At 37.4% G+C, this 20,249-nt stretch overlaps 1 protein-coding gene across 1 annotated transcript; it reads left to right on the top strand.

Annotated features, from left to right (window-relative positions):
- The first annotated feature begins 5,423 nt into the window (after nucleotides 1–5,423).
- LOC142336551 (uncharacterized) lies at nucleotides 5,424–7,811 on the top strand. Its single transcript, XM_075385459.1, has one exon. It carries the CDS (start codon nucleotides 5,424–5,426, stop codon nucleotides 7,809–7,811), a length of 2,388 nt encoding a protein of 795 aa, XP_075241574.1.
- Nucleotides 7,812–20,249: the final 12,438 nt, after the last annotated feature.

The raw sequence follows: 20,249 nt of genomic DNA, 5'->3' as shown, positions 1-20,249 counted from the left end.
GAGCCCCAAGCACTCGCACCCCCCATTAATCTAAAGCTAGCATTCTTAACCTGTAGAGCTTGCAACTGACAAAGACAGCTGCTCAACCGTTCAGCCAATTTGGGCCGGGCGATATATAAAACAGACCATCTTTTTTTTAATTTCGTTTTCTCTACAGAACTAATCGGGCTTTAACAACAGTTTCATTATTTAAGATGACATGTTCAGATTTTCCCCGCTATGATCAAAATTTTTAAACCCAAATTTACCTTTTTCAAAAAATCAGCAACCGAAAAGGTTTAACTAATACTGCTTGACTAAAAACTAGACAAAATTCGAATTGCAGCTTTGACATTTTGTTGACATTTTGACATTTCAAAAAGAATAAAAATTGCCTTAACTTTCGTTCGAGTTGGGGCGGGTTTTAAGCGATAGGAAGGGTAAAGTGGCTCTCCGTGGCTTTCTAAAATCAAAAGGGTTTGAATTAAATTACACTGCTCATAGACCTGAGTAGTGATTATAGTCACGTTAAAACAGTTTTGAAGTGAATCAAGAAATTGGTGTTTCAAAAAATTTTGTACGTGCTTCAACTTATGTTTTGCTGATTCACTTTGAAACACAGATCTGATTTACCTTATTTAAACGCAATGAGTGCTTTCACTTTCTAGCTATCGTTATGTACAACGAGAACGTTTATTTTCTAAGAGCTTCATTGCTACTTTGACGTGTTATAGTTCATATCCATGGGTCATTTATTTTGTGGCTCATTGGACTTTTTTCGAAAAAAACAGTGGTTAAGGATTTTGGGGTTAAGTTGTTACGACACTAGTTTCAAAAATAAACACGAGTTTTCGAATTTGTCCTTCTGTCGTTTTCGTTGCTAAATTCTCAAATTTTGTTGTAATCTTTAAGCTTGTTTTCTGAGAACGCGTATTGTACATTTCATTAACATGCTGGTAAGAAGTTATTCTTTGAGATCTTTCTTTAATGGTCAAGTCATTAATCAATTCAAATTTTGTAGTTGAATTGCATAGAACTAGAATTCTGAATGTATGGTTTGTTGTTCGGCAAAATTTGATATCTACTGGTAATGGTCATATGCTACTTTTATATTATGTCTATATATTCTATTTCCTTCTCGATTCTATCAATTTTAGCACGTCTTATTTTCTATTGACCTTGTAAATTAGTAAATTATATAAATTTATAAACAATCTGATACTGTACTACACCCTCATGTATCGTATGACGTTTACTTTCAGTTCGTAAAAGTTTTATTGTGCTTAGGAACTTCTATAAGCTTGATTTCTGTTCTCAAACAACCTAAAGTTTTGCCCAGCTCACTTATTGTCCATGCTAGTGGAGGGGAAAAACTAGCAACATAACTGGCAGATTGCCAGAAAATAGCCGCAATAACTTCGTCGTAGATCTGCAGCCTCAAAAAAAAACGGTAAAAAAGACGGACCAAAAAAATTCGTCTTTTCATTGAAGGCTGATATGTTATATTTTGATTAAAAATCTGTATAAGTTTTTGTTACCTCTATTAGCTGCTCTCTAATAACCTTCATTTAGAGTGACACGCACCCATTTGACCTTATCTCTTTGAATAAAGGTAAATAAAATTCAATTTCAAAGTGAGCAAGTCATTTTTGTGAGTGAGGTAAGTCAAGTGTGACCAAAATTTAATCACGCAAATGAACAAAACTCGCTCCACTATGAGCAAAAAATGACGTCATGCACGCACTTCAGTTGAAATTGCATGAACGAATGATAAAAGCAGATTTCAAGTGGTTGTGACGTCATATGGTCGGAACAAAAATCGCGACGACGAAATAAAGAAACATAGCAGGACGTACTGACGTACAATTCAAAGAATTTTCATTAACTAAACAGAAAACTAGACCTAGAACGGACTATGAATGGATTGGGAAAACCAGTAAGAAAAAAAATCCGATCCAAAAAATCGAAAAAAAGTAAAAATCAAAGTGAAATTGCCGCATGTGAACAAAAAAACCACTAGCGAGAAAGCGAATTTTTGTTCAAACACCGTTTTCTCACTCTACTTTAAAAGTAGGGCAAAAAATATTCACGCCACAAAACCACTCGCTTTTTCGCTCCACTTCCTGTTTCGGCGTGACCAAAATCACTACTCCAATTTGACTTCAAAAATCAGGAAAATGTGTGAACAGATCATAAAAAAAGACAGCGCCCCAATACAATTCAAATTCTTTGAATTGTAAAAAAAACAATAATAGCCCCAGGTATCGCTGTGCGGATATTAATCACTTGTTCACAGATCTGCCCATATTTGAGAACCGAGATAATCCAAGAATGTGGATGAGCAGCTGTTCTAATTCTAATTTTAGTTGATACATCCATCTGTTTGTACTATTCAATTGTTAGTTAGTTGACAGGATTTAGGGCACAACCAGGGGAGTTGTAGTTCTTTCTTAAATGTTGTCAAATTCTAGTCTCTTGTGGTCTCTGCAATCGCAGCAGCCACAGCATAGTCTCCAATTGCTCGCACTTCAATTGGAAGAATGCGTAAAACACACCGGCCAGCCTCTCCTTTCGTCTGGTTGGTGGACTTTCTTGTACGTTTGCTCCCATGAAAGTACGAATGATGTTTGCCAGCTTTTTTGCCCTTGTCCAGAAGTCACTTTCCTGTTTCTGCTTTTTAAGAGTCCGGGTAATGAAGGTTGGTATCCTTTACTTCTCATAACTGGCCGTTTGCGGCTACATGGACACAAGAAGACCAGTCAATGTCGTAGGGTTGTGTTGGATATCGAGGAAAACTAGGGCATGGGTAGCAGATTCAGTATCTTCGGTCTTTATTTTTACGTCACTTGCTAGGTGTTGAGAATCCATGCAGTTGATGTCTCTTGAACGGCTTCAAGAGTTTTTAGATCTCTTTTCGAGGGTTTTCAGAGGACACATCCGTAGGTGAGGATGGTGACAATGCATCCTTTGTATAGATTTCTTTTTGATTGCAGTTTTGTCCCGATTGAAACGTTTCTCTTAATCATTTGAAGAGCTTTCGATGCTTTAGGCGCTCGGTGAACCGATCTCTTCATTCCATGTGCTGCATATGTTGCAGAGACCTGACGCTTCAATTAATTTCTAGTTACGGTTTCGGGGCAGAATCCAATGCAAGGTGATATTAAGGACGTAGTTCACAAATCAGAAAACATAGCTGGCAGATTGCCAGAAATTAGTTTCAGATGGGATTAATGCTAATTGAAAACCATGGTTTACCTGGTTGGAGCTAGCTGTCTCGCCAATCTGACAAGAACTTTGGATCACAAAGACAAACGCAGATTTCAACAACTTTCCTACTCGAAGCCTGGCCTCTCTCTCAACCCCAGAGCGAAGGACAAGTACAAGACAGTGCAACACCTGTTTCAAAACAAATTTGTGCTCCTAAATCGAAAACGAATAGTCATCTGGCACGACGTGATCAACAATAGCATCACCCCCCACAGAAGTAACAACAATCGACCCCTCTCCCCCGAGCAACTGATCGAAATCCTCAAGAAGCTCAACTCAAACGGGCAGATTGAGGCCATAGTCTACACCCGCCGAGCTGGTACCCCTGACTTATCCATCGACCTCCGACAAACCGGCATCCTCATTCTAGAAGCTACCAAAAACCTGAGCTCAAGAAGAAAACAGGCAAATTTTGAATATCTTTACCAGTTAACCCAGGTACACCCCGAAACCCACATCGATCTCAAGTTGGTCACCACTATTCTCTTAAACTGTCGAAATCTCCGAAAGCTGATCAAGAAGAAGCGATCGAAGAAGCCGGCAAAGAAGAAACCGAACAAACGCCAAAAGGACAGAAAGAAGAAGCGGGAAAGCAAGAAAGCAGAACAGCAAGAGTAAACAGAGTAAGTCACTGTTTTTCTGATTTTTTCTTTTCTTTTTTCTGGTTAGTGAACCTGGAGGTCTTGTTATCTCAGGATCGCAATCAGAAATTAGTAAGGAAACCTCAGTAATAGTACTTACGTTCCCCTAAATCACACTTCCTGTGAACCCGGAGACATTTATTGTCTTAGGATCGCGGAATTGTGTAATTTCCTCGTAGTTTCCTATCAAATCCTGTGAATCCAGGAGCAATTAGCTTGCTTTGGGATCGCGGATCTGTGTTGGAAAGTCACCCCCTCGGTTGAGGTATAAACCCGTCAGTGAATCCGGAGGTTTCAATTGTTACCTCGGAATTGCGACTGGTTTGTAAAGCAACCGAGATGACTCGATCAAAACCTGAAAGCACCTGCAAAACGTGCTCCCTCCCCATCAGTAACAAAAGTGCAGTGTTCAACTGTGTCTCGTGTGGCGACTCCATGCACCTGACCCCGAAATGCAGTGGAATGAGTGAAAAAGCCATATATGGACTACAGGAAATCCGACAAAATGTTTTGCTCATATATAACGACTGTGTGCAGAACAACCAACGAGACCGAGTTCTAGACAACTTGGCATCCAGCAGAGAATCCCCGGACGTGGCGGAAATAGCAAAGAGTTTCGATGAAGTCAAATCTGAGATATCCAAAATCCGAGCGGAAATCAAGTCCCCTCCGCCCGAGCCGACAAAACCAGCCGTGCGTCAACCAGCACAGCCGATCATCCGAGAAAAGCCAACATTCGATGGGGTACGCTTCCGAGGGATTCCCGAATCCTCAGGAAAAACCGCCAGAGAGCGTTATGATGAAGATGTTCTGAAAGTAAAGGAAATCCTCGCCCACATGGATATCGACTGCCCAATGGATGATGTAAAACGCGTTGGAACCTACGAAAATGAGAAAACGAGAACTATAATTGCAAAATTCTCCAGTGAACATCATCGGCGACTTGTCCTGCTGTCCGCCCACAAACTTGCAACCTACGATAAACCAATTTTCATGAGCCGAGAACTCAGTCCGGACGAGAAAAAGCTTGAAAATGCTCTGTTGATCAAGCGCAGATACCTCATAGATGTCGAGAAAATAGCCCTAAAAGACTTGCGAATTCGCAATCTGAAACTGCAGAAAAAAGAAAACAAGAAATGGATTGACGTTGATGTCACTCCTACTGGCAGCAGCTCACCTCCGGAACAAAATTGACTACAAAATAAAAACAAACTCCAAATACTCAGTTTCAATGTGCGAAGTCTGCTTGACTTCCAAAGGCGACAAATCTTTGCCAATGAAATAGCAAAGAGGAACTACGATGTACTCTGTCTCACGGAAACCTGGTTAACAAGCGATGTACTTGACAATGCACTCTTCCTTACTGGATACACAATCCACAGAACTGACCGACCTACTGAAAACCATAACTCAAAACACGGAGGAGTTCTCATTGCGGTGAAAGACATTCCTCACTACAGACTGAAAAACACAACGCACTCGGAAAGTGTATCGATCGCGTTACAAACTCCAACTGAATCACTTGTAATTTGCTGCATGTACAACCCTCCTAAATCTAGCCCTTACAGGGCACCAGCCAGTCAAATCCACGAAACCCTGGAAGAAATCGAAAAACAGATGAAACAACGGGATAGTTACACCTTAATTGTCAGCGGCGATCTCAACCTCCCTGGAGCTGATTGGAACAGCATGCTCTCAGATGATGACTACGAACTTTCGCTTCTCAACAACTTTGAAACCCACCAACTTCAGCAAATTCTGCCTTGCAAACGAAATCAATCACTGGATGTATGCCTCACCCAATCTCCTGACAGCATTGAACTTGCCGAAGTCGACAAAAACCTAACACGGGAATACTCAATCAACGGAAAGAGATGCTCCGACCATCAAGCATTCCGGACAACCATTTCCATCGACATATCAGCTACGAAACCAGCCCCCAAAGTGAAACATGCATATCACAAGGTGGACTGGAAAGAATTTAACAGCCACATCAGAGACCATCCCTTTTCACCCTACTGCTTCAGCAACGTCGATGAACTTGTTGACCAATGGTACCTATGGATCGAAAAGATAATTGAGATACTAATCCCCCGTGTCACCCAGCACCGAGCAAACCTTCCCCCATGGATTTCCTCTGCCACATCACACAAACTCAAGATCCTCGGAACGATGAAAAGAAAATACGAGAGAGCACCGACCCTCAACCTCCTGATAAAGATAAAACGACGCGAAAAACTCCTCAATGAGCAAATCCTGACAGATCAGGCAGTCTACGAAGACAAACTCTTCAAAAGCCGCCGAATGTCTGATCTACAGAAATACCTGAAATCCCTACGCAAATCAAAACACCTCCCTGATGAAATGTACTACAATGTTGTGCAAAATGGACAAGAAACAAAGAAAACAGCCACAACCGATAGAGAAAAGTGCAATCTCTTCAACGACTTCTTCTCCGACGTTTTCACCAAAGATGGTAAAATCAACGAACCCTCAGTCTACCCAAAACAGAGACTCAACTACCTCAGAATTTCTGAAGAAGAAATCGAAAGACAACTGTTGGGCCTCCAGGCAAACAAAGCGTGCGGCCCAGAAAACATCGGAAATATAATCTTAAAAAACGCCCCAGCTTTGGCAAAATCTCTCAAACTTATCTTCCAAACCTGCCTTAATAAAGGAAAATTCCCAGAGAGCTGGAAAACAAGTGAGATCACCCCGATCTACAAAGAAAACGACAAAGCAGACATCACACAGTATCGACCAATAAGTCTATTGAAGAACGTCTCAAAAGTCTTCGAGAAAGTCATCTTCGAACGGCTTTACCCACCAATAGAAAGAACCCTCTCTGACTCCCAACACGGTTTCAGAAAGAAACGATCAGCAGTACTTCAACTCATCCTCTTCACAGACGAACTATACCAGCAACTTGAATCGAAAAAATGCAATGACATTCGAACTCTGTATGTTGACTTCAGAAAAGCCTTTGACAAAGTAGCGCACAAAAGACTCATCCAGAAGCTCGAGAACATTGGCCTCGGAGGAAAGCTACTCCAACTACTCGAAAGCTATCTCACAAACCGAACGCAACGCGTCAAAATTGGAACAAGCAAATCAAAGACCAGAAATGTAACCAGCGGAGTACCTCAGGGATCAATTTTGGGGCCTCTGATGTTCATCATCTACATTGACGATCTCCCCGAAGAAATCTCAGACATCCCGGCCTTCGGATACGCGGATGATTTCAAAGCAATTACCCACGGTGAACACGAATGCGAGACCACTCTCGGGGAAATACAGAAATGGAGCAAAGCAAACCATATGGACCTAAATGTTAGCAAAAGTAAAACTCTCCTCATCAGAGGGGATCTAGCCCAGCGTGACGAAGCAGGTCTTGAAACCGTTGCCACCCAAAAAGATCTCGGAGTCGTAATGTCTCGAAATCTCTCTTGGAGCGCAAACTGCCAACTTAGAACAACCAAAGCGTGGAAAGCCTTCTACATACTCAAACGAAATGTTTCGAACAGAACCTCAATGGAAACGAAACTGAACGCTTACATAGGATACGTAGTGCCCGTACTCACTTACGCCTCCCAAGTCTGGTACCCTTCGAAGACTGACATGAAATCAATCGAGAAGATCCAGCAAAAGGCAACAAAGTGGATATGCGGTGGAAACGACGAATACCATCAAAGACTCGAAACGCTGAAAATACTCCCACTCTCAATGTACATGGAAATGCACGATGTTCTCTATCTCCTCTCAATCCTAGAAGGCAATTACTACGTCCCCGAAGACAAACTGCCAAAGCGAAAAGAAAACGAAACAAGACAAAAGCAAGAATTTGAACTCTCCAAACACCGACTACATAAATCAGACGAAAATTTTTTTCTTCAGAGCCACAAAGCTATTCAACATCATCAGTAGGACAACGGAGAAGCCAATGACGAAGAAACTTCTGACAGAGACGTACCAAAACTATTTCCACAGAAGCTACAACGAACTCGACAGCTGCACCTGGAGACTTCTATGCAACTGTGGAATCTGCAATCCAATGAAAAAACTCGTGCCAAACGAAAACTGAAGGGTTCCACACCCGAGGGCTCCGACCCTAAAGACTCTCCTACTACTACTACTACTAATAGATTCGTAGATCGGCAGTCTCAAAAAAAACAGTAAAAAAGACAGACCAAAAAAAATTGTCTTTTCATTGAAGGCTGATCTGTTATATTTTGATTAAAAATCTGTATAAGTTATTGCTGCCTCTATTAGCTGATCTCAAATAACCTTCATTTAGAGTGATATACACTCACTTGACCTTATCTCTTTGAATTAAAGTAAATAAAAGTCAATTTCAAAGTGAGGAAGTAATTTTTGAGAGTGAGGTAAGTCAAGTGTGACCAAAAATTTAATCACGCGAATGAACAAAAAAACTCGCTCCACTAAGAGCGAAAAATGACGTCACGCATCCAATTCAGTTGAAATGGCATGAACGAATGAACAAAAAGTGGCTGAGACGTCATATGGTCGTAACAAAAATCATGACGACGAATTAAAAAAAAAACATAGCAGGACAAGTCCTGACGTACAATTCAAAGAATTTTCATTGACTTAACAAACAACTAGAATAGAACGGACAATGAGTGAATTGACAAAACCATTTCTAAAAAAAATCAGATGAAAAAAAAAACAAAAAAAAACAGAAAATCAACGTCAAAATGCTGCTAGGGAGAAAAAAACCACCAGTGAGATGTGTAATTTTGATTCTATCAAAAAACTAGATCCAGAATGAGCTGTGAATGGATTGGGAAAACCATTTAGAAAAAAATGCGATCCAAAAAATCGAAAAAACAGTAAAAATCAGAGTGAAATTGCCGCATGTGAACAAAAAACCACTATCGAGAAACCGAATTTTTGTTCAAACACCGTTTTCTCACTCTACTTTAAAATTAGAGCAAAAAACTTCACACCGCAAAACCACTCGGTTTTTCGCTCCACTTCCTGTTTCGGCGTGACCAAAATCACTACTCCAATTTGACTTCAAAAATCATGAAAATGTGTGAACACTTCTTAAAAAAACATAGCCGGAAGAATTCCGGCAACGACTCGAAGTGAAAATCTATTTAACCACCATCCAACTACTACTACTACTAGTAGTAGTAGTAGTAGTAGTAGTAGTAGTAGTAGTAGTAGTAGTAGTAGTAGTGAGCAAGTCATTTTTGTGAGTGAGGTAAGTCAAGTGTGACCAAAATTTAATCACGCAAATGAACAAAACTCGCTCCACTATGAGCAAAAAATGACGTCACGCACGCACTTCAGTTGAAATTGCATGAATGAATGATAAGAGCAGATTTCAAGTGGTTGTGACGTCATATGGTCGGAACAAAAATCGCGACGACGAAATAAAGAAACATAGCAGGACGTACTGACGTACAATTCAAAGAATTTTCATTAACTAAACAGAAAACTAGACCTAGAACGGACTATGAATGGATTGGGAAAACCAGTAAGAAAAAAAATCCGATCCAAAAAATCGAAAAAAAGTAAAAATCAAAGTGAAATTGCCGCATGTGAACAAAAAAACCACTAGCGAGAAAGCGAATTTTTGTTCAAACACCGTATTCTCACTCTACTTTAAAAGTAGGGCAAAAAATATTCACGCCACAAAACCACTCGCTTTTTCGCTCCACTTCCTCTTTCGGCGTGACCAAAATCACTACTCCAATTTGACTTCAAAAATCAGGAAAATGTGTGAACAGATCATAAAAAAAGACAGCGCCCCAATACAATTCAAGTTCTTTGAATTGTAAAAAAAACAATAATAGCCCCAGGTATCGCTGTGCGGATATTAATCACTTGTTCACAGATCTGCCCATATTTGAGAACCGAGATAATCCAAGAATGTGGATGAGCAGCTGTTCTAATTCTAATTTTAGTTGATACATCCATCTGTTTGTACTATTCAATTGTTAGTTAGTTGACAGGATTTAGGGCACAACCAGGGGAGTTGTAGTTCTTTCTTAAATGTTGTCAAATTCCAGTCTCTTGTGGTCTCTGCAATCGCAGCAGCCACAGCATAGTCTCCAATTGCTCGCACTTCAATTGGAAGAATGCGTAAAACACACCGGCCAGCCTCTCCTTTCGTCTGGTTGGTGGACTTTCTTGTACGTTTGCTCCCATGAAAGTACGAATGATGTTTGCCAGCTTTTTTGCCCTTGTCCAGAAATCACTTTCCTGTTTCTGCTTTTTAAGAGTCCGGGTAATGAAGGTTGGTATCCTTTACTTCTCATAACTGGCCGTTTGCGGTACATGGACACAAGAAGACCAGTCAATGTCGTAGGGTTGTGTTGGATATCGAGGAAAACTAGGGCATGGGTAGCAGATTCAGTATCTTCGGTCTTTATTTTTACGTCACTTGCTAGGTGTTGAGAATCCATGCAGTTGATGTCTCTTGAACGGCTTCAAGAGTTTTTAGATCTCTTTTCGAGGGTTTTCAGAGGACACATCCGTAGGTGAGGATGGTGACAATGCATCCTTTGTATAGATTTCTTTTTGATTGCAGTTTTGTCCCGATTGAAACGTTTCTCTTAATCATTTGAAGAGCTTTCGATGCTTTAGGCGCTCGGTGAACCGATCTCTTCATTCCATGTGCTGCATATGTTGCAGAGACCTGACGCTTCAATTAATTTCTAGTTACGGTTTCGGGGCAGAATCCAATGCAAGGTGATATTAAGGACGTAGTTCACAAATCAGAAAACATAGCTGGCAGATTGCCAGAAATTAGCCGCAATAGATTCGTAGATCGGCAGTCTCAAAAAAACAGTAAAAAAGACAGACCAAAAAAAATTGTCTTTTCATTGAAGGCTGATCTGTTATATTTTGATTAAAAATCTGTATAAGTTATTGCTGCCTCTATTAGCTGATCTCAAATAACCTTCATTTAGAGTGATATACACTCACTTGACCTTATCTCTTTGAATTAAAGTAAATAAAAGTCAATTTCAAAGTGAGGAAGTAATTTTTGAGAGTGAGGTAAGTCAAGTGTGACCAAAAATTTAATCACGCGAATGAACAAAAAAACTCGCTCCACTAAGAGGGAAAAATGACGTCACGCATCCAATTCAGTTGAAATTGCATGAACGAATGAACAAAAAGTGGCTGAGACGTCATATGGTCGTAACAAAAATCATGACGACGAATTAAAAAAAAAAAACAGCAGGACAAGTCCTGACGTACAATTCAAAGAATTTTCATTGACTTAACAAACAACTAGAATAGAACGGACAATGAGTGAATTGACAAAACCATTTCTAAAAAAAATCAGATGAAAAAAAAACAGAAAAAACAGAAAATCAACGTCAAAATGCTGCTAGGGAGAAAAAAACCACCAGTGAGATGTGTAATTTTGATTCTATCAAAAAACTAGATCCAGAATGAGCTGTGAATGGATTGGGAAAACCATTTAGAAAAAAATGCGATCCAAAAAATCGAAAAAACAGTAAAAATCAGAGTGAAATTGCCGCATGTGAACAAAAAAACCACTATCGAGAAACCGAATTTTTGTTCAAACACCGTTTTCTCACTCTACTTTAAAATTAGAGCAAAAAACTTCACACCGCAAAACCACTCGGTTTTTCGCTCCACTTCCTGTTTCGGCGTGACCAAAATCACTACTCCAATTTGACTTCAAAAATCATGAAAATGTGTGAACACTTCTTAAAAAAACATAGCCGGAAGAATTCCGGCAACGACTCGAAGTGAAAATCTATTTAACCACCATCCAACTACTACTACTACTAGTAGTAGTAGTAGTAGTAGTAGTAGTAGTAGTAGTAGTAGTAGTAGTAGTAGTAGTAGTAGTAGTAGTAGTAGTAGTAGTAGTAGTAGTAGTAGTAGTAGTAGTAGTAGTAGTAGTAGTAGTAGTAGTAGTAGTAGTAGTAGTAGTAGTAGTAGTAGTAGTAGTAGTAGTAGTAGTAGTAGTAGTAGTAGTAGTAGTAGTAGTAGTAGTAGTAGTAGTAGTAGTAGTAGTAGTAGTAGTAGTAGTAGTAGTAGTAGTAGTAGTAGTAGTAGTAGTAGTAGTAGTAGTAGTAGTAGTAGTAGTAGTAGTAGTAGTAGTAGTAGTAGTAGTAGTAGTAGTAGTAGTAGCCTTTTCTGAATTTGGGCAATTTCTTCGACCATTTTCAGAATAGCCGTGAAAAACATTTTACCCAAATTAAGAAGACCATTTTACGAAAAACTTCCGCCTCCCAAATTCAGAAGAGGGTTGCCCAAATTCAGAAATGGATTTTTTGACCAATTTCGGAATTGGCCCGGTGCCCATTTTCCTACTCCACTCCTACTACTCCTTGGAATTTGGGTAGGTGTTATGGGGATGATGGCCGAATCAGAAATTGGGCTAAAAAGGGTTGTGAAACTACGACAAAAGAAAGACACTTCTCATTTTCAAGACTTTCAAAAGTTTAATGATTAAAATGCAAAAATTCGACCAGAAATTTAACAAACACCAAACACGAAAAAAAATTCGCCCAAATTTATGTGGCAGTGCAGGTCAATTGTTAAACATAACAGGCATAACTTTGACAAACAGCTATAACAAACATGTCTTTCCTCTATTTAAATCGAAGCAGTCGGCAGCAGTTGTGAAGCTAGGAAATGAGTTCCTCGTGATGTATCTGTCCACGTAGGGCGAATTCTAAGATTATGTTGGGCATTCTCTCGAGCAAGCTTCTCATCGTGTTTTGATCTTTCAGATTGTGCTAATGACGTTTTCATGGGTTATTTGGCGTGTTTTGCGTTTATTTTCAAATCAGTGAATTCGTTTCCTAAAGATGAACGCATTCAGATGTTGCTAGAATATTTTGAGATGATTCAAAACTTGCAAGATACTTGCTGCAATCTTGCAAGATATCAACGCAAGAAAACAAGTAAAATAAATTTAAAAACACTCTAGAAAACATTTTTGAGACACAATATCGCTAATAAAAACAAGTTACCAAATTGATATTCAAGAGAAATTTTTTTAATCCAGATTCAAAATCTTGCGAGAATCTGGCAACAATCTTGAGAATTTTTAATTTCTGGCAAACTTTTTTTGATTATTTTGGGCACCTAATTGAAAATCAGCTGAACTGTTTTTCAAGAGCATATCGAAATGCAGAACTCATTCTAATTGACTTTTCCTAAATACCGTTCAAACATGAAGATTAAGAAAAATTGGGTATATTTGAGGAATTTGTTAATATCTCTAAAGTACTGTTTCAAAAGTGTTCAGCATAGTCGCATTTTTATGATACTGAGCTGTTCTTTTTTACCCGGCTGGCTGTTTCCTTCATTCGTTGTAATAGAAAAGTTATTTACGGCCAAACTTGATAAAAAAATCTTCCAGATTGTGATATTAAATATTTTATTCGAATTTTTGTTCTGCAGAAAGCATTTTCTGAGAGTCCCTTAATTTTAAATTATCATTAGGTAGCAAGTACTACAAAAAACAATTGTCAGTAATTAATTGAGAGGACAAATCAAATAGTTGCTGCGAAATACTCAATCACACGTTTTGTGTTGCGATAACATCATTTTTCTCTGATGAAATAGATACCTGCCGAAAATCCTAAATGGTGGAAAGTCTCAACGTTCTAATCCCTTTGAAACTCTTTCTGTAACCAAATAGGACTTCTTTTGAGTTTTAGACAAGTTTGAGGTGAGAATTAAGTCTCAAAATTTTACGAAAATTGAAAAAATTCGAAAACTTTTTGATTTTTAGAAGTTGTAAAAAAGTTAGGGTAAAATGGATCACGGATAGTTTTTGATACTTTTTCATGATTGTTTCAATATTTTTTTCTGTTCATAACAAAACTGAGTGAAGTGGCAGGTAGTACAAAGATCGAACAAAAGCATCCAGTGTGTTCCAGATTGTGATTTTAAATATTTTATTCGACTTTTTGTTCTGTAGAAAGCATTTTCTGAGAGTCCCTTTATCTTAAATTGTTATTAGATAGCAAGTACTACAAACAAATTGTCAGTAGTTAGTTGAGCGAGAAAAATCAAAAAGTTGCGGCAAATTTGTCAATCATACGTTTTTTGTTGCGATAAAATTATTTTTCTCTGATGAAATAGATACCTGGCAAAACTCCTAATTGGTCAAATGCCCCCCAACGTTCTAATCCCTTTTAAACTCATTCTGCAGCAGAATTGGGCCTCCGTTGAACCCTTCACAAGTTTGAAGTGAGAACTAAGGCTCAAAAAGTTGGGAAAATTGAATAAAATTGAAAACTTTTTGATTTTTAGAAGTTGTAAAAAAGTTAGGGTAATGTGGATCAAGTATAGTTTTTGCTACTTTTTCATTAGACCTTTGCTCTTCATTGGTTACACAATCGACAAAAATTCAACAGTGCACATATTTTAAAGTATAAAACTTCATTTCATTGATTCTTAAGATTATAAAAGTAAAAAGTTTTCAACTAACATTTTTTCATCCTTAATAAGTCAAAGGAAAGTTTTTGTGTTGCAAGTGAACTCAAACTCTCAATTTCCACTTCAGCATAGTCCTCATAACGTTTATAAACGTTCTACAACTTCCCTTGTGGAAAGAACGCAGCGCTATGACTGTGCTGCACTTTAACAACTAGAAAAGTTAATTAAAGTCTCTAATAAATTTTCTTACATGCTTTTCAATTGTTTGACTCTCTTTAGTTTTTTGGCGCTTCTTTCAAGTGCTAATGTTTGTTTCATCAAATGTCATTCACTAGCTTCTTGAAATTTTTCTCTTAGCTATTGGTAATTAAGAAAAACAACATTTTTCTCTTGAAATGAAAATTAATCAAACTTTTTGTCTGATAAAAGTAAAACACTCTTTTGAAAGCAATGGTTTGGCAGTTAGAAATTTCTCTCAATTGTATCTTTTTGATCATTTACGTTGTTCCAAGCCTATAAAAAGATAATACCCGGGTTATTTGAAGTACTTACGGTGGATAATCAAGTAGAGTCTGCAAATGCTGAGGAACGAAGTTTATTTCGTCGCATAAAATAGGCAATTAGTTTTTGTACTTTCTTCTTATTTCTCTGTCAATTACTAATCAAATTACGTAATTTAGGTTGCATTCTCTTCCCTTTAAGCGTATCTTTAATGGGGTTATTAGTTTCTCCCTAAAAAATTTTGTGAAGGTTTAATTTTACAGTGAATACTGAAAAACATAACATTTCTCAAATTTTAATCGCTTAGTGGTGTTTTGCGCAAAGAACAGGTTTTTCAGCGTGCAGTATGTGTTTTCTAGTCTCCATTCATGTCCCTGGAGCTACTTGTATGAAAGGATGAGGTTATTTCAACAATTTTTCTTTTTTCACGATTTCATCAAATTTCTGTGGATGTTGTTTTATCCAAAACATTTTGGCTTTCCAGGAAAACAAATGGCCTTGAGAGAAGATCGGCTAACCGCCAGTTTCCTCCAAATGTCAATTTTTTGCACCGAAACTCAGTTTCACTTGATAAATTGCCTACTTTTAGAAAAAAATGATTTGCAAAAAACATTAAAAAAATCCCCAGTGGGCCATTTGGCGCACTGGGGATTTTTTTTGACCCCTCATCCCAAACCTCTTTTGCGTGCGTCATTTTGCGCTAATAAAAAATTCCAGGCGTATTACGGAAAGACAGCCGTATTTCGTTTTGACGTGGAGAGCCGTGAAAAAAATATTGTTCCTAATAAAAAAACAACTAAAAAAACAACGTTTTTTGCGCTTTTTTGGAAGTTCTGGCCGCAATTGGATTAGTCTTTTATTTGTGAGTTTCAAGTGTTTTGTTACATTACCGTTTCATGCATTTGGCGATTTGTAAAGTTACTCTTTTCACAAAAGTTTTCGAAAAATTTTTCGATGAGATCCTTTTTTGAAGAACTGTTTGCACTATATCACTGTTTTATCTCAAACATTTTGGCTTTCCAGGAAAAGAAATGGCCTTGAGAGAAGATGTGCTAACCGCCAGTTTCCTCCAAATGTCAAATTTTTGCACCGAAACTCAGTTTCACTTGATAAATTGCCTACTTTTAGAAAAAAAATTATTTGCAAAAAACATTAAAAAAATGGCCCACTGGGGATTTTTTTTTTGACCCCTCATCCCAAACCTCTTTTGCGTGCGTCATTTTGCGCTAATAAAAAGTTCCAGGCGTATTACGGAAAGACAGCCGTATTTCGTTCTGACGTGGAGAGCCGTGAAAAAAAATATTGTTCCTATTAAAAAAAACAATGTTCTTTGCGTTGTTTTGGAAGTTTTGGCTGCAATTGGACTAGTCTGTTATTTGTGAGTTTCAAGTGTTTTGTTACATTAGCGTTTCATGCATTTGGCGATTTGTAAAGTTACTCTTTTCACAAAAGTTTTCGAAAAATTTTTCAATGAGATCCTTTTTTGAAGAACTGTTTGCACGATATCACTGTTTTATCTCAAACATTTTGGCTTTCCAGGAAAAGAAATGGCCTTAAAAGAAGATGTGCCAACCGCCAGTTTCCTCCAAATGTCAAATTTTTGCACCGAAACTCAGTTTCACTTGATAAATTGCCTACTTTTAGAAAAAAAATTATTTGCAAAAAACATAAAAAAATGGCCCACTGGGGATTTTTTTTTGACCCCTCATCCCAAACCTCTTTTGCGTGCGTCATTTTGCGCTAATAAAAAATTCCAGGCGTATTACGGAAAGACAGCCGTATTTCGTTTTGACGTGGAGAGCCGTGAAAAAAAATATTGTTCCTATTAAAAAAACAACTAAAAAACAACGTTTTTTGCGTTTTTTGGAAGTTCCGGCTGCAATTGGATTAGTCTGTTATTTGTGAGTTTCAAGTGTTTTGTTACATTAGCGTTTCATGCATTTGGCGATTTGTAAAAACACTCTTTTCACAAAAGTTTTCGAAAAATTTTTCAATGAGATCCTTTTTTGAGGAACTGTTTGCACGATATCACTGTTTTATCTCAAACATTTTGGCTTTCCAGGAAAAAAAATGGCCTTGAGAGAAGATCGGCTATCCGCCAGTTTCCTCCAAATGTCAAATTTTTGCACCGAAACTCAGTTTCACTTGATAAATTGCCTACTTTTAGAAAAAAATGATTTGCAAAAAACATTAAAAAAATCCCCAGTGGGCCATTTGGCCAACTGGGGATTTTTTTTTTTGACCCCGCATCCCAAACTTCTTTTGCGTGCGTCATTTTGCGCTAATAAAAAATTCCAGGCGTATTACGGAAAGACAGCCGTATTTCGTTTTGACGTGGAGAGCCGTGAAAAAAAATATTGTTCCTAATAAAAAAACAACTAAAAAAACAACGTTTTTTGCGTTTTTTTGGAAGTTCTGGCCGCAATTGGATTAATCTTTTATTTGTGAGTTTCAAGTGTTTTGTTACATTAGCGTTTCATGCATTTGGCGATTTGTAAAGTTACTCTTTTCACAAAAGTTTTCGAAAAATTTTTCGATGAGATCCTTTTTTGAAGAACTGTTTGCACTATATCACTGTTTTATCTCAAACATTTTGGCTTTCCAGGAAAACAAATGGCCTTGAGAGAAGATCGGCTATCCGCCAGTTTCCTCCAAATGTCAAATTTTTGCACCGAAACTCAGTTTCACTTGATAAATTGCCTACTTTTAGAAAAAAATGATTTGCAAAAAACATTAAAAAAATCCCCAGTGGGCCATTTGGCCCACTGGGGATTTTTTTTTGACCCCTCATCCCAAACCTCTTTTGCGTGCGTCATTTTGCGCTAATAAAAAGTTCCAGGCGTATTACGGAAAGACAGCCGTATTTCGTTCTGACGTGGAGAGCCGTGAAAAAAAATATTGTTCCTATTAAAAAAAACAATGTTTTTTGCGTTGTTTTGGAAGTTTTGGCTGCAATTGGACTAGTCTGTTATTTGTGAGTTTCAAGTGTTTTGTTACATTAGCGTTTCATGCATTTGGCGATTTGTAAAGTTACTCTTTTCACAAAAGTTTTCCAAAAATTTTTCAATGAGATCCTTTTTTTGAAGAACTGTTTGCACGATATCACTGTTTTATCTCAAACATTTTGGCTTTCCAGAAAAAGAAATGGCCTTGAGAGAAGATGTGCTAACCACCAGTTTCCTCCAAATGTCAAATTTTTGCACCGAAACTCAGTTTCACTTGATAAATTGCCTACTTTTAGAAAAAAAATTATTTGCAAAAAACATAAAAAAATGGCCCACTGGGGATTTTTTTTTGACCCCTCATCCCAAACCTCTTTTACGTGCGTCATTTTGCGCTAATAAAAAATTCCAGGCGTATTACGGAAAGACAGCCGTATTTCGTTTTGACGTGGAGAGCCGTGAAAAAAAATATTGTTCCTATTAAAAAAACAACTAAAAAACAACGTTTTTTGCGTTTTTTGGAAGTTCCGGCTGCAATTGGATTAGTCTGTTATTTGTGAGTTTCAAGTGTTTTGTTACATTAGCGTTTCATGCATTTGGCGATTTGTAAAAACACTCTTTTCACAAAAGTTTTCGAAAAATTTTTCAATGAGATCCTTTTTTGAAGAACTGTTTGCACGATATCACTGTTTTATCTCAATTATTTTGGCTTTCCAGGAAAACAAATTGCCTTGCAAAAATATTTGCTAACCACCAATTTCCTTCAAAAGTCAAATTTTTGCACCGAAACTCAGTTTCAATTGATAAATTGCCTATTTTTAGAAAAAAATTATTTGCAAAAAATATTTAAAAAAATCCCCAGTGGGCCATTTGGCCCACTGGGGATTTTTTTTTGACCCCTCATCACAAACTTCTTTTGCGTGCGTCATTTTGCGCTAATAAAAATTTCCAGGCTTTTTGCGGAAAAACATTGCTTTAGGGAGAAAAATACCTGGAGAAACGAATTTCAAGGATTCTATGTATTCTGTCATCCTGTGGTGTATAAATAGGCGTCCAATGAGTTAAAAATTGTATTTTTGAACTTCTTCAATGTGGGAGATTATATTAAAACAATAAATTTGCACTTTCTTTCTCTAAACATTTGCTCTAGGAAGCAAAAATACCTGGAGAAACGAAATATTTTCAAGTTTTCTATCTATTCTGTCATCCTGAGGGTATTTTTGACAAAATTTTAAGATCGACATTATTGCAGTATATAAATTTTTAAAGTTTTTTTGTATTGAAAATTGGGCGAAGATAATAAAACAGGCATTTTTTTGCCGCTTTGAACATGAAACGCCTCTTTGAACGCTTAGGTCCAAAAAAGGCAAGATAGAACTAGTGATTGTTTTTTTTGAAAAGGTAACAAATATTGTTTTACATTGCGTCATATATAGCTCATTTTAAAGCTCATAAAATAGGACTTGCAGCCATTTTTTTTACTTTTATGAATAAAAGCCTCAAGGGTACCTAAATTGGCATCAAACATAAAAGAAAAATCGAGTCGTTTATGACTTGGTAAATATTGGCTAAGTCTACCCATTTTTTTTAATAGTACAATAGCTCTATATAAAGTTTCGAAAAGATCTTGTTTACAAAATTGCGCGATGATAATATAACATGCGTTTTTTGACCGCTTTGACCATGAAACGACCCTTTGAACGCTTAGGCCCAAAATAGACAAGATTCGATGTTTGTTTGTTTTACTCAGAACGTAACAAATATTAGCTCAATTTGCGTTCTTTATAGCTCATTTTAATGCATTTTAGATAAGCTTTGCAGTCGTATGTTTTATTTTTTGTAAACGATTGCTTCAAGGGTACCTAAAGTGGCTTCAAAGATAAAAGAAAAATCGAAGCTATTATGACTTGGTAAATAGTGGCTGAGTCCGCCCATTTTTAAGACCGGTACAATAACCCTATATAAAGTTTTGAAAAGCTCTTGTGTAGACAATTGCGCAAGGAAAAAGAAACGGGCACTTTTTGACCGTTTAGGTGCGTTTATGTCTCCTAGAAGCACTGGTCAGCGATTTGAAATTTCGACTTGTATATGATGTAAAATTTCTCAACGAATAATCACTCAAGTGAATTGATATATAGTCCACTTTGAAGACAAGAATCCTTTTGTTGCAGCCATTAGCTAATTCGGATCGTAAGAGGGCTGTAAGTATCACTTTTTTTCAAAACTGTCATTTTTCGTGCTGATTTCTAAAAATTTTTGTAAGAAGTAAAGATATTGGATGTTAATTGAATAACTAACCAAATGAAACACATATCGTTGCAAAGCTCCTACATTGTAGTTGACGTGGACATATTTGTTTGTGTCCAATTTTTGCGTAGAAGATCTCAAGTACAGGATTGATTAGAGAAAAGCAAATTGAAATATTTTTGATTTATAGATTTGCAGTAAATGCGAATACTTATATAAAAGCAGAACCATTGGTTCATGTTTTTTTTTCAATGCCATTTGCAGA

The sequence above is a fragment of the Convolutriloba macropyga genome, chromosome 3 (genome assembly GCF_964194025.1).
Source record: "Convolutriloba macropyga chromosome 3, txConMacr16.3, whole genome shotgun sequence".
NCBI lineage: Eukaryota > Metazoa > Xenacoelomorpha > Acoela > Convolutidae > Convolutriloba > Convolutriloba macropyga.
The sequence above is the reverse complement of the archived record's forward strand: the minus strand, read 5'-3'. Positions and strand labels throughout refer to the sequence as shown.

Coding starts and splice junctions, on each gene's coding strand:
- LOC142336551 (XM_075385459.1), top strand. CDS start 5,424: ATGTACAACCCTCCTAAATCTAGCCCTTACAGGGCACCAGCCAGTCAA.